At 41.8% G+C, this 26,747-nt stretch overlaps 2 protein-coding genes across 5 annotated transcripts in view; one reads left to right on the top strand and one right to left on the bottom strand.

The window, feature by feature from the left end:
- Positions 1-1,056: 1,056 nt before the first annotated feature.
- GPC2 (glypican 2) lies at positions 1,057-19,697 on the bottom strand. 3 transcript variants are annotated; one of them, XM_075206495.1, is made up of 11 exons: positions 19,266-19,697; positions 13,606-13,785; positions 12,036-12,194; positions 10,314-10,627; positions 8,589-8,669; positions 7,332-7,497; positions 6,099-6,229; positions 3,350-3,484; positions 3,130-3,266; positions 2,780-2,955; positions 1,057-2,285 (listed from the first exon to the last, which is right to left on the bottom strand). In XM_075206495.1, the coding sequence occupies exons 2-11, from the start codon at positions 13,754-13,756 to the stop codon at positions 2,038-2,040; spliced, it is 1,698 nt and encodes a 565-aa protein (XP_075062596.1). In that variant the 5' UTR covers positions 13,757-13,785; positions 19,266-19,697; the 3' UTR covers positions 1,057-2,037. The 3 variants fall into 3 exon arrangements, with proteins under 3 accessions (XP_075062596.1, XP_075062594.1, XP_075062593.1); XM_075206493.1 differs by lacking the exon at positions 19,266-19,697 and adding an exon at positions 16,278-16,728; XM_075206492.1 differs by lacking the exon at positions 19,266-19,697 and having other exon boundaries at positions 13,606-13,943.
- Positions 19,698-23,662: 3,965 nt separating this feature from the next.
- Positions 23,663-26,747, top strand: part of STAG3 (STAG3 cohesin complex component) — a 61,557-nt gene continuing 58,472 nt past the window's right edge. The window contains exon 1 of one of the 2 annotated variants that reach the window (XM_075206487.1): positions 23,663-23,767. The gene's annotated coding sequence lies outside the window, so the exon portion shown is untranslated. Of the gene's footprint in view, positions 23,789-26,747 lie in introns of both variants that reach the window. The other variant, XM_075206488.1, reaches the window with a different exon arrangement.

Raw genomic sequence — 26,747 nt, 5'->3', positions numbered from 1 at the left:
CGTGTAATCCTTTATCCCCCTGGTTAATTTTTGCAGGGAGCTCCATTAAAAGCTGCTATGACGTACATATAGTACCAAAAAAAACCAAAAAACAAATTGTCTACTAAAGATGAAAACTCCTTAAAAGTTGTGGCTTTAGTGTTCCTTATGATCATGTCAAATGACAACATAAAAGACAAGTAATTAAAATGAAATCTTTATTTAAAAAAAAAAAAAAAAAAATCAAAAATTCAGATATCAAATGAAAACCTTGACCGTACAAGTATTTTAAAAAATATATATTAAATTTTAACGGAATTCTTAAAAACAATAACACGCTATTTACATCAGACGTTTAAATAAACAAACATTAAATACATAAATTAGCAAAACTTATAGGGGTGTACTTTTGGACACACCCACCTAGCCAGGGCCCCCCATGGGTGGCATTTATTGGGGTGTCCTTCTCTTGTCTTCAAAGCTGACACCTTAGTTTTGCTGCTAATGGCAACTATATTAAATACTGAAGACAAGATGCCAAATTAGGGAGGACTGAAGCCATGGACGAATATCCAAACTACAAACTGGAGGAAACCCATCTAATCAGAGCCCTTCTGCCTCAAGTCCTCAAGTCTTCCAGCATGAGATACAGCGCACACTAACAATAAAATGAAAGTGTAGGGCTCCACGGGAAAAAACCCACCAACCGGGTCCTTGGGAGGCAATACCTAGGTGAGACGTCTGAAAGCTGACCATCCCTTAAGCATCCATTGTTCCCCTACAAAATCCTTTTAAAACATGACCAACTTTTCGTTATAAAAAATGGAATGTAATATTGGCACTAAAAATGTTTTTTTTTTTTTTTAAATTTATGAATACAATAGTAAAAGAGAAATACTTTATAAAGCCAACATCATCTGAGATCAGAGGAAGCTCCTGGGTTTCATTTCTAAGCCTCTATGGACTGGGTGCTGCTAAATTGGACAACGCAAATTCACGTCCAACTGGATGACCGTCAAATAAATTGGGTTTGAATGAAAGGGTCTGTCCCATTATGCAAAGGCAGGGTCTGTATGGTTACTGAGGTATAGTAGGCTATTACCTAACATAGGTGTGACTGTCAGCTGGTGATCCTGGTTCTGTTTTGACACTGGTTGCAATGAGAGGCTACATGGCCTCCACTGTCCGTCCCTGCATGTAATCCACCCCTACCCACCACATCGATGGGTATGGCCGCCACCTGTCACAAAAAGCCTCTCATTGATATATTCCCTTTCACACAGCATGTGCGCATTGGAAACTGGCTCATTAGAAGGGAGAGGTCCATTGCATGATGGGAGATGTAGTCAAGGAGTTGGGCGATGCCTACAGAGGCTAGAGGACATACAGGCCTTCACAGCATAGTGGATCTGGTAAGTGGCAATGAATGAAGGGTGAGTATTGGAGATTTTGTAGATTTTGACTTGAAACTTGAAAACAGCTTTAATGGGGAAAGGTTGAGAATGAGGCCCTTGTATAAGTCCTAAACTTGTATAAGGGGAGATGTGCTTAGAAAACTCCATACCCGGGGTGCAAAAATACTCATATCATTGGGTGTTGAATAAAAGTAGCAGCCAGAAGTGACGACAAACTGACTAAACCCAGGTGGGTGAAATATGGTCCAAGAACGCAGTAGGAGAATGAATACCCTGATCTCCAAGGCCTGAGCTTACACCACCATACAAATTGCAGCACAACAGGAAAGCAATAAACTAGGAGCCATTGTTAATTTTTACAAAGCGACTTTGACGTTAGTTCTATCAATCATGGAAAATTAACTCAGCGGTGTGAATTACCTTCTCGCTCCTGTAGATGGCACTATACCTTATTCAATGTGAGCATTTATTTACATTCCTAAAGCATAACACAGCGCTTATAGTGGCCGAGAGAAGGTCCTGCACACCAGTAACATATCATTGAATGGGATGTCTGTTTTAGACTATAACATCTACATTTTTTCAGGGGTCCAGTGCCAGGAGGCCTAGAGATGTGTTATTAATGTCTAAGATATCATTCAGGTCACACCGACACTAAAAGTCTGGCAAGCAAGGTCATTAAGATAATTATATAAGAGGGGACACTCAACCCTCCTGCCCCATCAGTATTCCTACCCCCACCTCTCCTACCCCCCCTCCCTTTCCCGCCAGCATTCTGCTTCTTGTCCTTGCTGGGCCTCTCCTTGCGCTCGGCACCTCCTGGCTGGGTCCTGATCACAGGTCTCACCGTCACTGGGTCACCTCCTCCGGAGCCCCCGCTGCCCTCATCGTCTAATTGGAGAAGGGAGACAAGACATTCCAAGTAACATGTTCATCAATGTGGTATTCTGGTACACGTAGGAGGTTCAACAAAATGAGTCCTCAGTGGCTGTAATATCCACCTCCAGAAGGGAACTTAGGTCAAAAGGTTAGAGCCCTACAACTTGCAACCAAAACTCGTCAGCCAGTTTAGACCACACTGTCTTGATATAATGAAGTTTATGGACCTTCATAAACTACCATGAATGGTCAAGAACAGATGACATCTCTTGAGATCGTTCTTGGTGTGTGTGTGTGTGTGGTCACTGGCCAACCACACTAAGAGGACCTCATGGAATTGGGCTCCTTGGCCAGACCACCAAACCATTGTATCTTCGCAATTTAGCCAACGCACACGTGTGACCAAATTGAACACAGGTTTGGAAGTTAAGAATGAATACTGGAACTTAATTGGCGTACAATCGACATGGTACAACGGAGACATGCACACACACGTGATCACTTACAGGCATCCTGGGTGTCGCTGTCCTTTCCGCTGTAGGCCGCCCGCAGTTTACTCCTCACCACCCGAAGCTGTAGGCCCAGCTGACGGGTTCTGGGGTCAGAAGAGGACATCGGTAGCTCCACCTCTGGATTATTAATCTGATTGACCAGTCCGTCACCGGTCACCTGTGGAAGGTACCTGTCGGATCATGGGAATACAACACAACAAATCCATGTCAAGAAAAGTCACATCAACGTTGTTCTGGACTAAATGAAGAAAAAACAGGGTAAATATTTTGGGGAGTTAGTGTGCTACATCAGCCAATGGATGCCCAATCCCGCCACTTATCTAGAACAATGTGTCCAAACTCACCGTCCCCTGGTTTGTCCATTCCAGCACTTCTCCTGGTTGCTGAGCCCAGCCGAGACCCTGTGATCAGAGCAGAGCGACAGAGGGAGGAGCTTCCACAGGCCACGCAGTGGGCGGAGCTTGGACACCACCTCTGACACCTATCAAGAAGCCAATTGTTCTATGAAGGAGGAGAACATGCAGATAATAAAACCACAGATTTTCATCTGTAATCCGCTCTCACCAGTCTGTCTATGTTGGTACCAGCCGCTGACGTGGGCTTCTCCTCATTGCTGTAAACTCGAAACTTCCTTTTGGGGTCTTCTTGGGGAGAGCGTCTTGCGCGAGCTGGGGGCGGGGTGCCACAGGACTGGAATATCTATTTTAAAGGACACACTTATCAGTATTACTGTGTACAACAGACCTAGGCCGCTTGCGGTTCCCCAGGAGCATTGGAACGGCGAGACCATGCTGGGACTTGTAGTTCCACAGTGGCTGGTGAGCTGCAGGTTGGCTCCTTGCCATGTACATTAACAACTCCTACAACAGATTAATCTGCAACTAGATGCCAAGTCATGTTGTGTACAGCGCTGCGGAATCAGTGGCGCTATATAAATAAATGGTGATGATGATGATGAGACAGGGAAACCATGGCGCTTACAGCACTCCTAGTGGGGAAACCAGTGCAAAAGGATAAAATCTCATCTTACCCATAGAAACCATCAGATATTTGCCTTCATCTCCCAAATTGCACGTGAAAATGACAGAATCTGATTGGTTGCTATTTCCCACAGGGAGGTGAATTGCCTTTGACAACATCTATTTACTTGCAAAGAACAAACAGGCAGCAATCAATCACCAATTAGCTCTAATTAGTCTGGTGCAACGACAACTATTGATTTATAAAGTGTCAACAGGTCCGCCGGGCAGAGAAATGTAAGTAATACACGTGCACACTGGCCTGGGTACTGTAACGATGAGACAACACCAACATTTACACAACATGGACGTAAAACCCTTGTCCAAAGAGCTTACAATTGACGGTTGCTATCAGTATCCCCAGTGAGGTACTCATAAAGGGCATGGGACTGAAAATGGAAATCTTACCATTTAGTAATCCAGTACAACAGCTGGTGCCCAGCCAGCCACTGGTAAAGCTGTACACCCAGTCACAGGTGTAGAGACACAACAGTCACACGTAGGAAATGGCTGGTGTGATAGGACTGTAGCTCTGTGCCCTGTTATTTGACACAGGGGTATACACTATACAGCAGGCTTGCACTCTGCAGACGGCCTCTCTACAGTGTACGGCACATGCTGTAAGCTTGTGTGAGGGGCCCTCTTACCTCTCTGTCTGTCTGTATTACCCAGTATTGTCTTATTAATGTTCGTTCCCAATTGTAAAGCGCTATGGAATCTGCTGGCACTACATAAATAAATGTTGATGTTTATGCTGTGGCTGCATCATTACTAAAGGTTCTGACATTGTGGGCCTGATTCATTAAGGTATGTAAAAGCAGATCTGTGATGTATTTTGCGCTAAATCAATCTGCGCATGCCCAAAACTGGACCATATGCCAGAAAACACAAGTGTATGCAATTCACCTTTGAGCTCAAAGGACACTTCCGACAGCCTACCGTTTCATGGGTGTCAGTGGAGGGGACTGAGCCTATGCAGGTAGTCAATGTACAGTACGGACGTGTCAAGGACGACCGCAGCAGTGTCCGATGCAAGCTTTGGACTTCGCTCAGGTACGTGTTTTTCTGCCGTTATCACTTGCACCAACTACAGGGCAGATGTAAGTGCTGCGTGATAGTGATGAGGGACACGTATATATGCCAGAAACATGTGTGCAATCAGGAGTAACCGTAAAAATTTATTTTATGGCCATGGTCGTTCATAATATCTTAATAAATGTATTTTATGGGGGAGAAGGGAATGAAAAAAAACTTTAAAAAAACGAAACACACAATACGCTGATTTTAAATCAGGCCTTGTATGGTGAAAACGTCTCTGTAAGAAGACTGGAGCGCCATCTAGTGGACACTTCTTGAACAACAAAACTGCACCTAAATCCAAAAACCGATTAGTGGTAACAGAGTTTTCCATATTCATATAACTTTAATTTATTGGCTTATGCAATACTGAATGCCTTTCTTGTTCTTCAAGCTTCCGTCTGTGCTTCCCAGCCATGTTCTTCTAACATCAGACAGCTGTTTATTCCCGATGCCATGGGATACACAAAGCTGCCTCGTATCCCTGGGCAACTAAATAAACAAGTTGTATTGGTGCACAGCAAAACTCTACAGAGGGAAGCTAGATAGCAGAGGTAAAGTGTTTAGTCAAAGTTGCAGGGGGGCATCTACAAGCCGATAACTTAAAGGAATCTGATGATACAAAACCCCTTAAAGAACAATTCAGTTTAATTTTGCAGTATGTTTGCGTATCGGTTCACACTTATTAATTTGTGGTATAAGGCGGCGATGAATCGGGTCCAGCTACCGTGGTACTTGTGACTGGTCCCAGCCTCCTGTCAGTGTTAATTAATGGTAACAATAAATCTAAGCATTAATCAACAGGATGGAACGTTCATACATTAAAACTCTGCTACCCACAACATACTGGGGCATGTGTTAGGTCTCCTGCCCCCAATGTGTCACAATATAAATCAAGTATCTAACTCGCAGGTGTTTTATATACAATAAAGGGGGCTTAATATGTATTAACATTCCAGGCTATTGATCAATGATTTTATTGTGGAGTTCAGTGTTAAATATTCTAAAAGCAAGAAGAAGATTTTAATAGAACACCTATTTAATAGAACTCCTGTATAACTCTAATTCCAGCATTGTATTAAAAATCTTTGAGGATGAGCTCAGTTAAGAGGGGAGGGGGGTTGTACCCCTATTCATAAGCCCAATAGTGGATGCCTATTATGTAATTATCCAGGGATTTTTTAAACCTTTTGGGTACCCTCAGTAGACCCCGATACCTGGGCTGTGAGCTGCACACTCTCTTCCTGTAGTGTCATTATCGCCTCCGATATCTTCACGGAGATGGATTCAGTGGCAAATTCCACATTGAAGGGTCCCGTCAGACGCTCGGCCACCTCCTGCAGTCCGTCTATGAAAGGACAAATATTTTAATTGTGAATATCCCTAACCAAACAGCACAGAAAGGTGAGAGGGTACCAGAGCTGGCTTGTAAAACACTCCACTATTAAACCCAGCTACTAGACACCAAACAGCAGAGATCACAGAAAATACAGAGGAAATGGTGACAACTACTGGTAACGTCTGGATGTGATGTATCTGCAGCACAGGTAAGGAGGAGACAGACAACTAGAAACAATGGCCAATATTCTTCTAAAGGACAAAGCAGAGAAAGTAGTTTACAGAGAGTCCAGTAAGATAAATAATAATGCAAATTACTTAGCTTGGGTCCAGTGTGCTCTCAATTCAGCAGGACACACAGACAGCTTGTGGTCAATACTCGTGAACGTCCCAGTCACATGACTGGAGAGGTCAAGGAGGAGGGGCTCTGACAACTAGCTGTCTGTGTGAAACTAGAGAAGAGAGATGTGACTGGACCAATACAGACAAGGGAGACATTGGATCAGGTGGATCCGCAGTTCCCAGGTAAGTAATATTCTGTAATATTGTTTAGCATAATGAATTCTACCCACAAATGAATTTTCAGCTTTGGGTGTACTTCTCCTTTAAATCGTCCATTGACCTACAGAAGACTTAAACCTATTGTGCTGTACATAACAGTCTGTAACTTTTACTAAATACAGAGCTTTAACTTTGTGGATTTCCCCTGTGTTTTTTAGATAGGTCTTAATCTCAATGAGGCAGAGATCTTTATTTTCACTGCCCTTGGGTAAGACAAAGATTAGCTATGCTGCATTAGATACCATTGTGTCCCGGGAGCTGCTCAGTGTTGTATCCAAGGGCAGTAAAACTGAGCAACAAGTAAAATTTGCAGTAGGGTGTAAAGCACTGCAGTGGAGACACAAATTTCTTGGTGAACTTTGCCCAATGTAGAAAAGAAAAAAAAAAAAGGAACTAATTTGTAGGACTCCGCGCCACAAGAATTGTCTGCAGTCTGATCAAGTCACGTCAGAGACAAGTACTGTGAGCAGCTATAGGGTGAGAGCCGGAGGGAGGGTGCATGAAATGATGGAACATGACATTAGTTCAGAGGTCATTTTTGAAATACCAACCTATTAAACTGTTCCAATCAGCATCCATATCCGCCTGGTGGGCGAGGCAGCCCTTCATGACGTTGAGACAAAGACCGTGGCAGGGCAGGAGACCAGTGTAACCCCGGCATAGAGGGCAATACCACATTCGCATGGCAGCTCGGAGGCAATCGGGAGGTGGCACTGCCTGGATAGAAAAGAGAAGGGGATAGAGAGTGTGTCTAATAGGTCGTAGAGTCCTTGTTACACTGGGATTCATGTCTCCATCACAGGTTCATCTCACATCTACTAGACTGGAGCCCTCTACAGTAAGGGGTATACCGGGGAAGGAGCAATGTCTTGTTCCTTACTGGTCCCAAGTCTTCCTGTCTATGTATGGAAAGGTCAACTCTGACCACAGAAGCCTATAAATGTATGAAGATTCAGGGCATCCATTCACTTGGACATTTCTATATTTGTTTTTTTTTCTTTTAACAAAATAATTCAATATTTTTTCATAGCTCCAACTATCTGTGTCACCCGGCAGGGGGAGGGACAGTCTCATAGCTCCCTTCTGTCTGTGTCACCCTGCAGGGGGAGGGACAGACTCATAGCTCCCTTCTGTCTGTTTCACTGTGTCACCCTGCAGGGGGAGGGACATAGCTCCCTTTTGTCTGTGTCACCCTGAAGGGGGAGGGACTAACTCATAGCTCCCTTCTGTCTGTGTCACCCGGCAGGGGGAGGGACAGTCTCATAGCTCCCTTCTGTCTGTGTCACCATGCAGGGGGAGGGACAGACTCATAGCTCCCTTCTGTCTGTTTCACTGTGTCACCCTGCAGGGGGAGGGACATAGCTCCCTTTTGTCTGTGTCACCCTGAAGGGGGAGGGACTAACTCATAGCTCCCTTCTGTCTGTGTCTCCCTGCAAGGAGAGGGACAGACTCATAGCTTCCTTCTGTCTGTGTCACTCTGCAGGGGGAGGGACAGACTCATATCTCCCTTCTGTCTGTTTCACTGTGTCACCCTGCAGGGGGAGGGACAGACTCATAGCTCCCTTCTGTCTGTGTCACCCTGAAGGGGGAGGGACAGACTCATAGCTCCCTTCTGTCTGTGTCACCCTGCAGGGGGAGGGACAGACTCATAGCTACCTTCTGTCTGTGTCACCCTGCAGGGGGAGGGACAGACTCATAGCTCCCTTCTGTCTGTGTCACTGTGTCACCCTGCATGGGGAGGGACATAGCTCCCATCTGTCTATGTCAGGGGGAGGGACAGGAACACACAATATCACCCAGCACTGTACCTTGGCTGCTCTACTGACAATGTCACTTCCTGTTGCCAGTCCCTGGACCAGTGTCCTGGCAGCTCCCAATGCTCGTGTGATCTGCAGAAGACAGAGTAATTGTCAGTACAACCTGTAATAAAACATTATACAGGGGGACATCAATGAAAACTGGTTGCGATGCGATTAGTATGCAACGGAATTATTATCATAGCAATATGTAAATAATGAGTGAATTTCTATCATTTAATATAAAATATAAAGTGGTCACCTCAAAGAACAATAACCAGAGGAATCAACCAATGGGACGTTGAGTTCTTGGGAGGTCATGACCCATCGACCTATGAATGTGGACCTTGATACTGTAACTGTGTATCCTTGTGATGTCATTGCTTTTTACGACTGTACAGTGTATAAACTGTTCCCCTCTGGTTTTGTAAACCAGAGATTTCTGATAGAAGCTTGTTGTTGGTGCCAACTTCGCAGGTGTATGCATGCAATACTTAGCCTTGTAATACTTTGCGAATAAAACCTATGTGCTTTGGAACCACAGTGATCGCATCAGAGAATCTTTATTTCATAAGATACTACGAACGTATTAATAAATATGCCCCCAGTGCATATTTATGAAACAACTATTAGACAGTAAAACGTTTGGGAATTTCCCAGAAGTCTTCATTACTTGACAAGTCTAAAACAGAACTTATCATCTTCCTTCCTCCCAGAATTACTACCTCCGCTCAAATCTCCCACAATGTCTATAACACCACAAATTCCTCAGTCTCCCAAGCCCGCTGCCATGGTGTCATACTTAATTCCACCCTCTGCTTTATTCCTCACATCCAGACTCTGTCCCAATCTTGTTAACTCCATCTTAAAAACATTGCCAGAAAACGCCCTTTTCTAACTCAGCATGCTACCAAAACTCTTATCCATTCTCTCATCATCTCCCGTCTTGACTATTGCAAATTCCTGCTATCTGGCATTCCTGACACACACTTCAATCCATCCTAAATGCTACTGCAACAATGATCTTCCTCTCTCACAGCTCCACATCTGCTGCTCTACTTTGCAAATCCCAACACTGGCTCCCTGTGTCCTTCAGAATCAAATTCAAATTACTCACTGTTACCTACAAAGTCCTCAACAACACTATCCCTACATACATCTCAAATCTCATATCAAAATATTCTCCCGCTCTCTTAGATCCAATTCTGACCTGCGCCTTATCTCATCTTTGATAACCACCTCTCACTCCCTCCCAAGACTTCTCCTGTGCTGCTCCCCACTTATGGAATTCCCTACCGCGCTCAATCAGACTTTCCCACAGCCTTCAAATCTTTAGACGCTCTCTAAAAACCCATCTCTTTTTTTAAGCTTACTTTATCCCTGATGACACTATTCACACTAATGCACCCTCACACATGTCCCAATCTCCACTCTGAACCTCATTTGCTCCTCTTGTTTCAGCTGTGCCCTCTTCCACTTAGAATGTAAGCTCTCCAATGAGCAAGGTCCATACTCTTTGTTTTCATGTCTGCATGTATTATGTCTGCCTTGTATGTCTCTGTTTTATGTATGTCCTGTTTTCCCTACTATAGAGCGCTGATCATGTCAAGCAGTGCTCTTTGTTACCAAGTAATCATTGCTGGATTAAATGAAGTCAAGTTTCAATTAATTTTAATGCACCTAACAATCATGTATATAATTTCATAAGTTAATCAGGATATTCCCCCTCGGTCACACCTGTAGTCGAAGTTTCCGTGGGGTGTCTCCGAAGGGCCTCAGTTCCTCAGCTCTGCGGGCCGCGCACTCCATGTAGTCCGCGCTTAGCTCATAATGAGGGAGCAGCAGGCGGAGCGTGCGCTCCAACAGCCCCGCCCAGAACTCAGAAAGCGCGTCGGCCAGTCTGGAGGCTCCTCCCCCCATGTAATAAGCTCGCAGCTCAGAGAAGAGAGTGCTGAACAGGACGGCATTCTGGGAGTATAGGCGTCCGTAGGAGAGTACAAACATGGCGGAGAGGGAGTGCTCAGAGGAGTCAAGGAGGGCCAGGAAAAATTCTGCACAACATAGAGAGGAACATTATATCATAATAGTATAATACATAACATAGTACTATGCAGATAGTGTAACTTTAAGAGTACTTGTTGCCTCCAGGTCATGAATCAATATGATCAATCCACTATGATCTAATGATATGACAGTGTCTCGTGCCACAGTGTTGTCACTAATTCCTAACATATTGATTGGCATTGCCCAGCAATTAGCTGCCCCCACTGTAGATAAACATTAGAGCACAGATATCAGTAACACATCGGCAATGGGTTAGTCCGCAGAGGAGGTATCTAGTTATGGATTACGTGGTACAGAGGAGAGTAAGACCCTTCATAACTGCATGGGGAAGCAATCTGAGGTCTCCCATCTGCTGTGGAACCACAAGTCGCAGCATGCCCTTCCAGCCAGAGACTGACTGTATACATCACACACGTGCCAGTTCTATATACTGTAAAATGATAAAACACACCTATAGAGCATGCTGAAGCCCTCCCTATGGGAAGAGTCGAATGAACTACTTAAAAGGAGAACTCCGATCTACGTTTAATTTTTGGGGGACAACCTAAAGTTATGACAGATGTAGGGGACCCTTCTGGAAAGCCCCTACTGCTCTGTAGAGAGTCACGCCAGAGCATGCTGCTGTGATCCATTCCTCGGTCACAATGTGTGGTATAGTTTGAAGATAAACGTGGTATATACCAGTTGTCGGAATGTACCTGATTGGAGGAACAGCAAAGTTCCGTGACAAGGCCACGCACGACAACTGACGCAACACAATCTCGCTTTCAATATATTCTAAGTTCCGCTGCTTAAAGAATCGATTGAGTGGGGGGGCAGCCAATGGTTTTCTCCAAAAATGCAGATCTGTTAATTTGCAACTGTTGACTTTATTAAAGGGGCTCTCGTCTATTTATACATTTTTCTTAAAGCCCCATCATTTGCCCATTGCATTATTTTGCAGCAGTTCCTCCGCTAGGACCTACAGCAATTCTTTTAGTGAGCGATTTTCTATTGGGACTGGTCGTATGTTACCCAACATGAACACCTCTACAACTTTATTTAAGCCATTCTCCTCTTCATTCCACATACATAACCCCCAACAAAGCCTACACCGCCACTTGCTCAAATACCCCCAAAGAACTTTCTATACTTTCCATCTGTCACTAATCCTCTCCCGCCTACACTATTGCAACCCATTACTGTCCCTTCAAAAGTTTTCGAATTGTGTCCCTACCCTTTAGTTACTTGTTTAGGAAGAGTATTTTTGAGGACATTATCACTCTTGTAGACTAAATATTAAATACATTGAATATAATGATACAATACAGTCTAGCTATCAGGAGAGGAGGACGAAGATGAGAATGAGGCACAGGGTGAATTGATCAATAAATGGAAAGCGGGATACACACTTACCCTGGAACTTCTTTCTAGCCCCGGTTAATACCCCCATGGGGTAGCTGACGCTCTCATTCACAATACGGGCCAGATCTCTCACGCTCTCTTCACTCAACCTCTGCTCGGTCTCACTGGGACAACATGTGTACTCCTGGGGACATATCCGGAGGTGCTCTCCTACAGAGATCAGCGGGATAGCAACAGCTCAGTATATATAATGCATGGTGTCCTGACACATTTATTTACCAGTATACCAGTAGTGATGTTACTTTATTGTGCTAAATAAACATACACTCATAAATAAGTATCAAGAGAAGTAACATGATCCTGCACTGATGAGATCAAATAAGGTGAAGCACTACTGTAGAGTTCTACAGCTCTAGAGAAGTCATTTACATAGTGGTGCTTTGGGTCAATCATTTACCCATTGGATAATTAAAGCATGAAACAGGACAGGGGGATTTCATAGTCATTCAGTATTTAGAGAATGGCTAAGGTCAGGACTGTGTCACCCTTACAAGATCTCACTAGTGCAGGATAAGGGAATTTACACTCAGCATGTGAACCCTATATGGACGAATGAAAGACTGAAAAAAGGAATTTGAACAATTGTACACTATTGTGTCCTAATATATAGAAAGTCTGTGAACCCTTTGGAACTTACTGAATTTCTGTATAAATGTAACCTGAAATGTCTTCAGATCTTGAGAAATATCAAGACAACCCGATAAACATATAACACAAAAAGGATATACTTTTTACATTTATTTATTGATTGCAATAATTAAATGTTTGTGGCTAGATTAACGAAAGCCTAAACCGCCATTAAAACTGCCAGAATTTACATTTTTCAAAACCCCTACTTTACCGCCATCCCGATTTTAACAATGATAAACATACAAACCATGACATTTACTAAGCTGGGGTTTTCAAAACAGCCATAGTGGCGAGATTTCTCAAACTGCATGATGTTTGAGCTATTTTGCCATTCAGAACATAAGAGAAAGCACCATTGACATTTCAATTATTTGGGCATTATTTATTAATTAAGGGGCAAAATGAATTTAATATTAACTTATGGGGGAACTATTTTTTTTAAATATATTTTTAAGGGGACACTATCTTAGCATTTATTTATGGAGGAAAGGTGAATATATAACCATATTAACTGATTGTCGATAGTGGATACTATTATTTTTGTTGCACAATTTGGCATTACATAGTGCGCGAATAATATAATAATTAAATAATTGTGTCCCCTTAATATAATGGGGGGGGGGGGAGAATTCCCCAATAACTTAATATTAAATTAAATTTGCATCTTAATCAATAAATAATGATTGCCCAAATAATGTAACTCTCAATGGTGCTTTCTCTTATGTTCTAAATGGCAAAATAGTCCTAACAGCATGGAGCAGGTGTTAAAACTGTCCTGTCCTATTTTTTGGATGGCGGTTTTGATGGCGTTTTTAACCAAACCACTGGCGGTTTAGCTTTTTCAATCCGCCACACATCGCCATTCATTTTAAAATATAGAATATATAGTATGCATAGGCTATATCGCAACATATATACCAAGGAGACGTACCAGATATAGGGGCCCGGACGCCCGGAATACCTCCCAGGCCTCTCTCCCTCAACTCGCGGGCAGTGTCTAAGCAACTCCGAACTTCACTAACCACAGCACTGATTCCCGGTACAGCGGCTAGGAGGAGGAGGATGAGCGGCCGAACACACATGGCGGCCCAGGATAGAGAGAAGCAATGGTCTGGAAGTACAAGAGAATGCAATATAGACAGATACACAGAGAGATAGAGAGATAGTACAGGGGGCATACAGAGAGACAGTACAGGGGACATACAGAGAGACAGTACAGGGGACATACAGAGAGACAGTACAGGGGACATACAGGGGATATACAGAGAGATAGTACAGGGGGCATACAGAGAGACAGTACAGGGGACATACAGGGGATATACAGAGAGACAGTACAGGGGATATACAGAGAGACAGTACAGGGGACATACAGAGACAGTACAGGGGACATACAGAGACAGTACAGGGGATATACAGAGAGACAGTACAGGGGACATACAGGGGATATACAGAGAGACAGTACAGGGGATATACAGAGAGACAGTACAGGGGATATACAGAGAGACAGTACAGGGGATATACAGAGAGACAGTACAGGGGACATACAGGGGATATACAGAGAGACAGTACAGGGGATATACAGAGAGACAGTACAGGGGATATACAGAGAGACAGTACAGGGGATATACAGAGAGACAGTACAGGGGATATACAGAGAGACAGTACAGGGGATATACAGAGAGACAGTACAGGGGACATACAGAGAGACAGTACAGGGGACACACAGAGAGACAGTACAGGGGACACACAGAGAGACAGTACAGGGGACACACAGAGAGACAGTACAGGGGACACACAGAGAGACAGTACAGGGGATATACAGAGAGACAGTACAGGGGACACACAGAGAGACAGTACAGGGGACACACAGAGAGACAGTACAGGGGACACACAGAGAGACAGTACAGGGGACATACAGAGAGACAGTACAGGGGACACACAGAGAGACAGTACAGGGGACATACAGAGAGACAGTACAGGGGACATACAGTGAGACAGTACAGGGGACACACAGAGAGACAGTACAGGGGACATACAGAGAGACAGTACAGGGGACACACAGAGAGAGACAGTACAGGGGACATACAGAGAGACAGTACAGGGGACATACAGTGAGACAGTACAGGGGACACACAGAGAGACAGTACAGGGGACACACAGAGAGACAGTACAGGGGACACACAGAGAGACAGTACAGGGGACATACAGAGAGACAGTACAGGGGACATACAGTGAGACAGTACAGGGGACACACAGAGAGACAGTACAGGGGACATACAGAGAGACAGTACAGGGGACATACAGAGAGACAGTACAGGGGACACACAGAGAGACAGTACAGGGGACACACAGAGAGACAGTACAGGGGACATACAGGGAGACAGAGACAGTACAGGGGACATACAGGGAGACAGAGAGACAGTACAGGGGACATACAGAGAGACAGTACAGGGGACATACAGGGGGACAGAGAGACAGTATAGGGGACATACAGAGAGACAGTACAGGGGACATACAGAGAGACTGTACAGAGAGACAGTACAGGGGACACACAGAGAGACAGTACAGGGGACACACAGAGAGACAGTACAGGGGACACACAGAGAGACAGTACAGGGGACACACAGAGAGACAGTACAGGGGACACACAGAGACAGTACAGGGGACACACAGAGACAGTACAGGGGACATACAGGGAGACAGAGAGACAGTACAGGGGGACATACAGGGAGACAGAGAGACAGTACAGGGGACATACAGAGAGACAGTACAGGGGACACACAGAGAGACAGTACAGGGGACACACAGAGACAGTACAGGGGACACACAGAGAGACAGTACAGGGGACATACAGGGAGACAGAGAGACAGTACAGGGGGACATACAGGGAGACAGAGAGACAGTACAGGGGACACACAGAGAGACAGTACAGGGGACACACAGAGAGACAGTACAGGGGACACACAGAGAGACAGTACAGGTGACACACAGGGGGACAGAGAAACAGTACAGGGGGACATACAGGGAGACAGTATAGGCAACTGTAGTAACAATACAGGGAGATATAGAGACAGCACAGGTAAATGTAGACACAGTACAATGAGATAAAGGGAAGGTGCAGAGGCCGTGGAGGGAATGTAGTCATAGTACATGATAGAGAAATAGTGTATGGAGAGATTGGCAGTACAGACAGATGTAAAGATGTAATCTGGATAATGAAGCAGAGGCCAGACAGAAGGCATCACACATAATACAGACAGACACAGAGATATGTCAGACACCTGAATAGACATACATGTACAGATATACAATCATAGAGGCAGATAAAAGATACACAGGAACCTACACTGTAGATTGCAAAGCAATATATATATGTATATATATATATGTATATATATATATATATATATATATATATATATATATATATATATATATATATATACACACACACACACACACACACACACACTTACATATTGGATAAAAGCTATTGAGGTAATAAAATACAGATGCATCACATAAACATTATATATATTTATAGTATATAGAGGATAGAGCTATGTACATATAATATATACACAGATAATCAGTGGTACATACAGAGAGAAGAGGTGTATAAGAGTCCGGCACTGGATCAGCTGGAAGACAAAGAAGATGTGCTGTGCCCCACGGTCCTAGAGCCGTCAGATGGTTACTATCTATATCACAGACAGGGCGTGTGCAGGAGGAGGGTTATATAATCTCACAAGGGTATCAGGAGAACAGTTACACATCAGGCTTCTGAGTATAATCACACATGTATCAATACAAAGATAGAAAACAGGTATGAGATAGATATATGATACACAGATACGAGATAGATATTAGACAAATATGAGATACGAGATTTTAGATAGACAGCTGATAGATTTGATAGATAGAGATAAATATGAGAGGGATAGATACATAGCTAAGAGATAGATAGCTTAGATATGGGCTAGATAGATAGATATATAACTTTGAGACAGATATGAGATAGAAATATAGATAGATAGATACGAGATGGATAGACATAAGATACACAGCTTATAGATAGATAAATAGATAGATATGAGACAGATAGCTAAAAGACATGATAGACAGCTGATAGATATGAGATAGATATTAGATATGAGAGAGACAGCTGATAGATATGAGACAGATGGCTATGAGATAGACAGCTATTAGACATATATTAGATACGATAGACAGCTGATAGATATGAGAGAGATAGATCAATATGAGACAGATATGAGATAGACAGCTGACACATAGCTATGAGACAGACATCTGATAGATATATAGACAGATATGAGCTAGATATTAGATTTGAGATACATATTAGCTATGAGATAGATAGATCGATATGACAGATAGATATGAGACAGATATGAGATAGATAGATATGAGATGGATAGATAGCTAGGAGACAGATATGAGATAGACATTAGATATGAGATAGACAGCTGACACATAGCTATGAGACAGACATCTGATAGATATATAGACAGATATGAGCTAGATATTAGATTTGAGATACATATTAGCTATGAGATAGATAGATCGATATGACAGATAGATATGAGACAGATATGAGATAGATAGATACGAGATGGATAAATAGATAGCTATGAGACAGACATCTATGAAATAGACAGCTATGAGACACGAGATAGACAGCCAATAGACAGATGGATATGAGAGATATTATATATGATATAGACAGCTGATAGATATGAGACAGATATGCAGGGGCGGGCTGGCCTGGGGGGCAGGGGGGCATCGGTCCCCCGGGCCACTCGGTTTCAGCGCTGTTAGGGCCGGCAAGGCCGGCCGGCCGCCCCTCAGATGCAAAATTTCCTGATTTTGACCGGCGGCCGCATCTCATAACACGGGATGCGGCCGCATCACATGACACGCAATGCAGCCGCGTCATTGGACGCGGCCGCATCGCTTGTCATGTGATGCGGCAACCTGTGTGCCCCCCGGGCTGTAATATGCCAGCCCGCACCTGCAGATATGAGATTGATAGATATACATATAGCTATGAGATAGACAGCTATGAGACATATATTAGATATGAGATAGTCAGCTGATAGATATGAGACAGACATTAGATCTGAGATGGATAGATAGATCGATATGAGGCAGATAGATATTAGACAGATATCAGATACATATTAGAGATGAGATAGACAGCTGACAGATAGCCGAGACAGATAGTTATGAGACAGAAAGCTGATCTATAGATATGAGGTGGATAGATATGAGACAGAAAGACGGATAGAGATACATAGCTAAGAGATAGATAGCTCAGATAAGGGATAGATAGATAGATAGATAGATAGATAGATAGATAGATAGATATATAGATAGATCAGATAAGAGATAGATAGATAGATAGATAGATAGATAGATAGATAGATAGATAGATAAATAGATAGATAGATAGATCAGATAAGAGATAGATAGATAGATAGATAGATAGATAGATAGATAGATAGATAGATAGATAGAAAGATATATAGATAGATAGATAGATAGCTCAGATAAGGGATAGATAGATAGCTCAGATAAGGGATAGATAGATAGATAGATAGATAGATAGATAGATAGATAGATAGCTCAGATAAGGGATTGATATGATAGATAGCTCAGATAAGAGATAGATAGATAGACAGCTGATAGATAAGAGACAGACAGCTATGAGACAGATATTATAGGAGATAGACAGCTATGAGACATATATTTACAGACAGCTGATAGATATGAGATAGATCGATGAGACAGATATGAGATAGACAACTGACAGATAGCTATGAGACAGAAAGCTGATATATAGATATGAGATGGATAGATATGAGATACATAAATAGATACGAGATATATAGATAGATAGATAGATGGATAGATATGAGATAGATATGAGATAGATAGATAGATAGATAGATATGAGAGATAGATAGATAGATAGATAGATAGATAGATATGAGAGATAGATAGATAGATAGATAGATAGATAGATAGATAGATAGATAGGCGGATAGATAGATATGAGATAGATAGACGGATAGACGGATAGATGATAACCACCACTGTCCCTCCTCCTCTGTGGTCCCATCTGTCACCCTCTGGGGGGGGCTGGCTGTGAATTGCCATTTAAGAGACATTAGTGGCAGCAGGAGCACGAGCACACACGCATGCGCACATACACACACACAGACACACTCCTGTATAATGATACTGTGTGTTGTTTCATTGGCGAAGCTGCAGCTTTGTTGCTTGTTGTGCTGCAGATTGATTACTAGATGGGGGGACCGGTGTCATCAGCAGGTACAGGAACAGTCTCACAACACATAGCGCCTGGACATTTAGCGTTTTGTGGACAGGTACATTGGCGAATTATAGAGTATTTCCATCCAACGCCATATTCCAATTTCATTTTTTGTTATCTAGCAGATTACATAGAAAATATAAGTCTAATGACAAATACCATTAAGTATAACAGCAGACGTGTGATACAAAAACCTAAGTATGAGTAATGCTGGAGTAATTACAAGAAACACGTACAAATTCCTTGTGTGAGAGTAAACAACCAGTGTAGAGGTCACACAAAGATCCGGCGCAGGACATCGCAGGGACACAGGAGACATAGGGGGGAGAGGACCACAAGAGCTTACATTCTAGAGGAGCTTTATGCTTCAGAATACTCATTATATAGGCAGCATGGTGGCTCAGTGGTTATCACATCTGCCTCACAACAGTGGGGTCATGAATTCAATTCCCAGCCATGACTGTATCTGTGCAGAGTTTGTATGTTCTCCCCGTGTTTGCGTGGGTTTCTTCCAGGTGATCAGGTTTCCTCCCACACTCCAAAAGCTTACTGTTAGGTTAATGGGCTGCTGACAAAATTAACCTGTGTGTGTTAGGGAATTTAGACTGTAAGTTCCAATGGGGCAGGGACCGATGTGAGTGACAAATATTCTCTGTACAGCGCTGCGGAATTGGTGGCGCTATGTAAATGATAATGAACATATATAGCAACTCCTCTGTCTTCAGATGCCTAATATATATATATTCCAGTGGCATTATTATGTCCTTTGGTCTGGTTATCTGGTGCAGGCCAGGTTGAGAGCATTTAAATACCCACTCCATTGGCCGGTAAATGACTCGATCTCAGATTATCACTTTGATTGTACTCTATAATGTCTTTCTGTTGATGTGAGTGATCTGCACAAGAAAATCTAGAGTGCTATCCAAACCACTGTGAAAACCCTCCTCCAGCTTCTGCCCCCTGGACATATAAAAAAGTAGGCAAGTATGGGTGAAAGATTTTCCATTATCACACATATACTATAATAATTTATATATATATATATATATAATATATAAATGCTTAGTGGCGTCTGTCTGTCTGTGTGTGTGGGAAAAAAAAAAAGTTGCAGCGCCACCTGCTGGGCAGAGTTATACACTGACCTACTAAATTCTTAGTGTGTGTGGGAAAATTTTTTCAAAAAGGGCTGAAATTTGGTAGGGCTCAAACTCATTTTCGTGAGGTAATTTTACCTCATGAACACACAGGTGTAGAGGCGTGCGTTAGTGTGTGTGTGTGTGAGTGTGGTAAAAACTATTTTCTCAGAAAGGGCTCATCCAATTGACCTGAAATTTGGTATACTGACATTATTTGACAAAAAATTAGAATAGTCAAGTCAGTTAACTTCCATCATCCCCCCTTCCCCCCGTGGGAGGGGTAGTAAAGGCTAAATTTACGAGTTGAGGTGTCAAACTCATTTTCGTGAGGTAATTTTACCTCATGAACACACATTAAAAAAGGCGCTTGCGTCGGGAAGTAACGATCTTCCCCTGAGGAGGCCTGGGCTAGGCCCAAATGCATGACAAGAACCTTTTTAAGACCTTAAGTATCTTGATTTGACTAGAATGCATGAGTATCATGCACGGGTTAACTTGTGTATATATATATATATATATATATATATATATATATATATATATATATATATTTATATTTATAGACACGTGACATAAATATATGCATACGTGCCATATGGGAGATCAGGTGACAAGTGCAGAGGGAGTGTGGCGTCACAAATCAATTTATTCTGACTTTGCCCAAGAGGTACAATTTTGCGAACCCGGCATTGCGCTGTGTGGGACGGAGACAAAATCACACAATCTGCAGCAAGTCTCGTCATCGAGGCCTCAGTCAGTTTAATAGGAAGAGAGAAGGCTCTGAGAAGAATGCCTGCTCTCCCGGGGTTGCGGGAAAACTGCCCAAAAAAAAAAAAAATCGAGCGTCTTCCACACACTCCGGGAGAGTAGGCATGTATGTGTATATGTACAATACATCCCTATATTTGGCGAGTGAAGTGACGCCATTAGTAAGACACAACATTCTATTTGGCTAGTTGGTTCTGGAATGCTGAGTCGTACAGTCTGTTCGTTAACTACACCCACTGGCTATAAAAAGGGGGACCCTAGTTTGGTATCACCACACCGGAGACTCCAGATTACTCTATAACCTCCACTACATAAGATGGTGCCACAACCAAGATGGTGTCATCAGGTCACCGCACACAGCTAGTTCCCTACTGGCTGATTCAGAACCTCATAGGTGGGACCTCAGTGGTGGATGTGGAGTCATTTTCCCGCACATCAAATGGTAGATCCCAGAAGAGGTACGGCCCAGGCCATGTGTTTATCTGTATCCAGCATCCTCACCCGCTGACTATGTACTGTCACAGCATGTGTGCATTGTACCTGTGTATTATAGGGCATATAGCCAGTATATAAAGAATATAGTGTGAGTGTGTGTGTGTGGTGGATGTGCTGCCCTCTCCTATCTGTTCTTGCAGCTTGGACGACATGGTGCTGCTGGTGTCCTGAGCTCTGTTGCTGCTTGGCCGGATACTGGAATGTTGGGGTCCTATTTGGAAAAGAGATGGTTATTGTTCACCACCTGGAAAGCTTCGCCCAAACAACCAGACAAAATCAGTAGCTTTTTCGCTTAATAAACAGGCCTTATCAGCCCCATGATTTACTTAAGAGTATTCGTATTTAATAAATATGCCTATCAACCCTTATTCAAACCAGACATTAAATTAATAGCACTCATGTTTAAAAAAACAAGCCACCTTCCCCTCGAACAGTCCCAACATTAAATTAATAACATTCCCATTAAATAGAAATTTCCACCATCAGTCCCAAAACCAATGCAACAGCTTATAAATGTCCCTCACACTTCGCAGAGACTAAAATTGCTAATAAAAGACATCACTGCCTTTTGAATATATTACCAATATATTTTGTACAATTGGATAGAATTACTGATTGTGTGTTCTATATTTATGTACTGTCAGGGTTTCCAAGGTAAGACCACAAAAAAGAGAAAGTAGGTGAACAGAGTGGTTTTATTAGAGACACAGGTAATATAGGTTCAGGATGCAATAACTAGTAAGGCAGTAATATAACCACAGATCTTAGCAGCGGAATAGGCAACACTGTAAAGCAATGGTGAGATGAGTAGCCAGCGGATTGCAGGGTTAGATACCTCTAGAAAGGTGGTGAGACGAGTAGCCTGCGGATTGCAGGGTTAGATACCTCTAGAAAGGTGGCGAGACAAGTAGCCTGCAGGTTTGGATACCTCAGGAAAGGTGGTGAGATGAATAGCCTGGTAATGCTGAAATACTTGAGAGCAGACAGCAGAGAAAGGTGGAAGTAAGCTGAACAGGTTACACTGAAAAGCAATGAGCTGCAGAGAGCAAAAGCACCGAGATCCACATAGGTGTATAACTCAGGAACAGGGTAGATGAAGCTGAGTCTGCGGTACTGGATTGAACAGCAAAGCACACAAAGACAAGTACACAGGTAAGTATAACCAGGAACAGGATTCAAAGGAGAATGCTTCCTATCAGGTTGAGTCAGGGGTGGATCTAGAGAATTGTTGTACCCTGGGCGATTTAGGGGGGGGGGGGATTTAAGCCCCGCCCTTTCTGATTTCTGAGGCTGCTGCACACTATGTGCAGCTCCGCTCGGCAGTGACCGGTAGGGGGAGTGTGCTGGGCAGCACACTTTCCCTGCCTGTCATTGCCAAACGGACCTGCACATAGTGTGCAGCCGCCGGCAGTAAGCCCCTCTTAGGGGGGACGATTGCCTTGATCGCCCCCCCCCCCCCCCCCCGGATCCGCCACTGGGTTGAGTGACCTGATGATCTGGCCCAGACTGCTGGGTGATGCGGTCTTTAAGGAGTAGCAGCAGGTGTAAATCATCCTGAGAAAAACGAACTTAGCTCAGCAGGAAGGGAAACAGTTCATGCTCCACAGTGGCCCTTTTGGTGGCACTGCAGGTTATATATATCCAGAAAGTCCAACATAGCTTCTGGCAAACAGGAGCTGCAGGAGGCAGATTGTGACATGTACCATATATTGGTAAACCACAAAGTAATTCCCCCCTGTTCTTCAACCTCAGCACCTTGAACCCCCCCCCCCGGTCACCAGTGGACTGCACAAGCCACACCACCCATGATACATCCCTGCCATGCTCATTGGTGGAAGCCTAGATGTATTAAATTAAATTGAGATGCTTTCAGCTTAGTGAATTGTCTCCAGTGTCTCATCTTAAATTAGTTAATGTCACAGTGGCTGTTTTATGTTCAGGGATTATGACATTGCCTGGTGGATGATAAATGAGGAGCACAGTGGCTGGTACAGAATCAATGTGGGGAACATAAGGCTGGTGGACAATGAGGGGCACTGGGGCTGGTAAACAGTCAATGAGATGCCAGAGGTTGGTGTAACTGTAATCAATTGCGGGGACAGGGCTGATATAAAGTCAATGGGTCCTCTAGTGACCGATATATAATAAGCTCACAGTCCCCCCACATCTCCCCTCCCTCCAGTTACTCACCTTAGGGAACACCTACACTTTTTTTTTTCTCCTCCCCGGCTCCTCTAAACGCGCAGTGTGGTGACGTCATTAGTGACGTCAGGACGTAGCGGGAAGCGGCTCCGCCCTCCGTGCTCGCGTGGTAATCTGGTGTTGCCGCGTGTACAGCGGTGAGCTGGGGGCTATAGTGTGTATATTATATGTCCTGTATATACCCTGTATATATTATATATCCTCTATATATACCCTGTATATATATTATATGTCCTGTATATTCCTTGTAACCTGCTTATATTATATCCTCTATACACCCTGTATATATTATATGTCCTCTATACACCCTGTATATATTATTTGTCCTCTATACACCCTGTATATATTATAGCCTCTATACACCCTGTATATATTATATGTCCTCTAAATACCCTGTATATATTATATATCCTCTATATATACCCTGTATATATATTATATGTCCTGTATATACCTTATGTATATTATATATCCTCTGTATATACCCTGTATATATTATATACCCTCTACACTATACCGTGTATATTATATACCCTCTACACTATACCCTGTATATATTATATATCCTGCATATACCATGTATATTATATATCCTCTATACACCCGGTATATATTATATGTCCTCTATATACCCTGTATATATTATATACCCTCTATACACCCTGTATATATTATATATTCTCTATATATACCCTGTATATATATTATATGTCCTGTATATACCTTATGTATATTATATATTCTCTATATATACCCTGTATATATTATATATCATCTATACACCCTGTATATATTATAGATCCTCTATACACCCTGTATATATTATAGATCCTCTATACACCCTGTATATATTATAGATCCTCTATACACCCTGTATATATTATATACCCTCTATATACCCTCTATACACCGTGTATATATTATATATCCTCTATACACCCTGTATATATTATATACCCTCTATATACCCTGTATATATTATATACCCTCTATATACCCTGTATATATTATATATCCTGTATATACCCTCTATACACCCTGTATATATTATATATCCTCTATACACCCTGTATATATTATATATCATATATCCTCTATACACCCTGTATATATTATATATCCTCTATACACCCTGTATATATTATATATCCTCTATACACCCTGTATATATTATATATCCTCTATACACCCTGTATATATTATATATCCTCTATACACCCTGTATATATTATATATCCTCTATACATCCTGTATATATTATATATCCTCTATACACCCTGTATATATTATATATCCTCTATACACCCTGTATATATTATATATCCTCTATACACCCTGTATATATTATATATCCTCTATACACCCTGTATATATTATATACTCTGTATATATTATATATCCTGTATATACCCTGTATATATTATATATCCTGTATATACCCTGTATATATTATATATCCTCTATACACCCTGTATAGATTATATACCCTCTATACACCCTGTATAGATTATATACCCTCTATACACCCTGTATAGATTATATACCCTCTATACACTCTGTATAGATTATATACCCTCTATACACCCTGTATATATTATATACCCTCTATACACCCTGTATATATTAGATACCCTGTATATATTATATACCCTCTATACACCCTGTATATATTATATATCCTCTATACACCATGTATGTATTATATATCCTCTATACACCCTGTATGTATTATATACCCTCTATATACCCTCTACACTATATCCTGTATATATTATATATCCTCTATATACCCTGTATATCTTATATACCCTCTACAGTATACCCTGTATATATTATATAACCTCTATATACCCTGTATATATTATATATCCTCTATATACCCTGTATATATTATATATCCACTATATACCCTGTATATATTATATATCATCTATACTATACCCTGTATATATTATATATCCTCTTTATACCCTGTATATATTATATACCCTCTACACTGTACCCTGTGTATATTATATAACCCCTATATACCCTGTATATATTATATATCCTCTATATGCCCTGTATATATTATATACCCTCTACACTATACCCTGGATATATTATATATCCTCTATATACCCTGTATATATTATATACCCTCTACACTATACCCTGTATATATTATATATCCTCTATATACCCTCTACATATTATATAACCTATATATACCCTGTATATATTCTATACCCTCTACACTACCCTGTTTATATTATATATCCTCTATATACCCTCTACACTATACCCTGTATATATTATATAACCTCTATATATCCACTATATATTATATATCCTCTCTATACACTATATCCTGTATATATTATGTATACTCTATATACCCTATGTTCTCTATATATTATATAACCTGTATATATTATAAATCCTCTATATATCCACTATATATTATATATCCTCACTATACACTATATCCTGTATATATTGTGTTATACTCTATATAGCCTGTATATATTATATACCCTGTATATATTAGAAATACTGTATATCCTGTATGTATTATGTATACTCTACCTATATCCTGTAAGTATCCTATATCCTCTATATAACCTATACCCTGTATATATTGTATTTCCTCTATATATCCTGTATCATCATCATCAGTTATTTATTTATATAGCGCCACTAATTCCGTATCAGTGTTTAGAGAACTTACTCACATCAGTCCCTGCCCCATAGTAGCTTACAGTGAAAATTCCCTAACACACACACACACAGACTAGGGTCAGTTTGATAGCAGCCAATTAACCATAGGCACTCGGAGGAAACCCATGCAAACACTTGGAGAACATTCAAACTCTAAACAGATAAGGCCATATCCTCCATATGCCCTTTTCCCTGTATATATTATATATCCTCTATATATCTTATATCCTCTATATATTATATATTCTGTATTTACCCTGTATTTATGATATATATCCTGTATATATTATACATCCTGTATATACCCTATATCCTGTATATATTATACATCCTCTATACCCTGTATATATTATATATCCTCTATATACCTTATATTCTGTATATACCCTATATCCTCTATATATTATATACCCTATA

Source organism: Mixophyes fleayi, chromosome 4 (genome assembly GCF_038048845.1).
Source record: "Mixophyes fleayi isolate aMixFle1 chromosome 4, aMixFle1.hap1, whole genome shotgun sequence".
Lineage (NCBI taxonomy): Eukaryota > Metazoa > Chordata > Amphibia > Anura > Limnodynastidae > Mixophyes > Mixophyes fleayi.
This window is presented reverse-complemented; position numbering and strand designations above follow the sequence as displayed.

Coding starts and splice junctions, on each gene's coding strand:
- GPC2 (XM_075206492.1), bottom strand. CDS start 13,924: ATGTCCCCTGTACTGTCTCTCTGTATGTCCCCTGTACTGTCTCTCTGT. Junction 12,195..13,605: donor CGTCCGGGCCCCTATATCTG/GTACGTCTCCTT, acceptor TGATCTCTGTAG/GAGAGCACCTCCGGATATGT. Junction 3,485..6,098: donor GTGTGCAGCTCACAGCCCAG/GTATCGGGGTCT, acceptor CCTTTAAAATAG/ATATTCCAGTCCTGTGGCAC.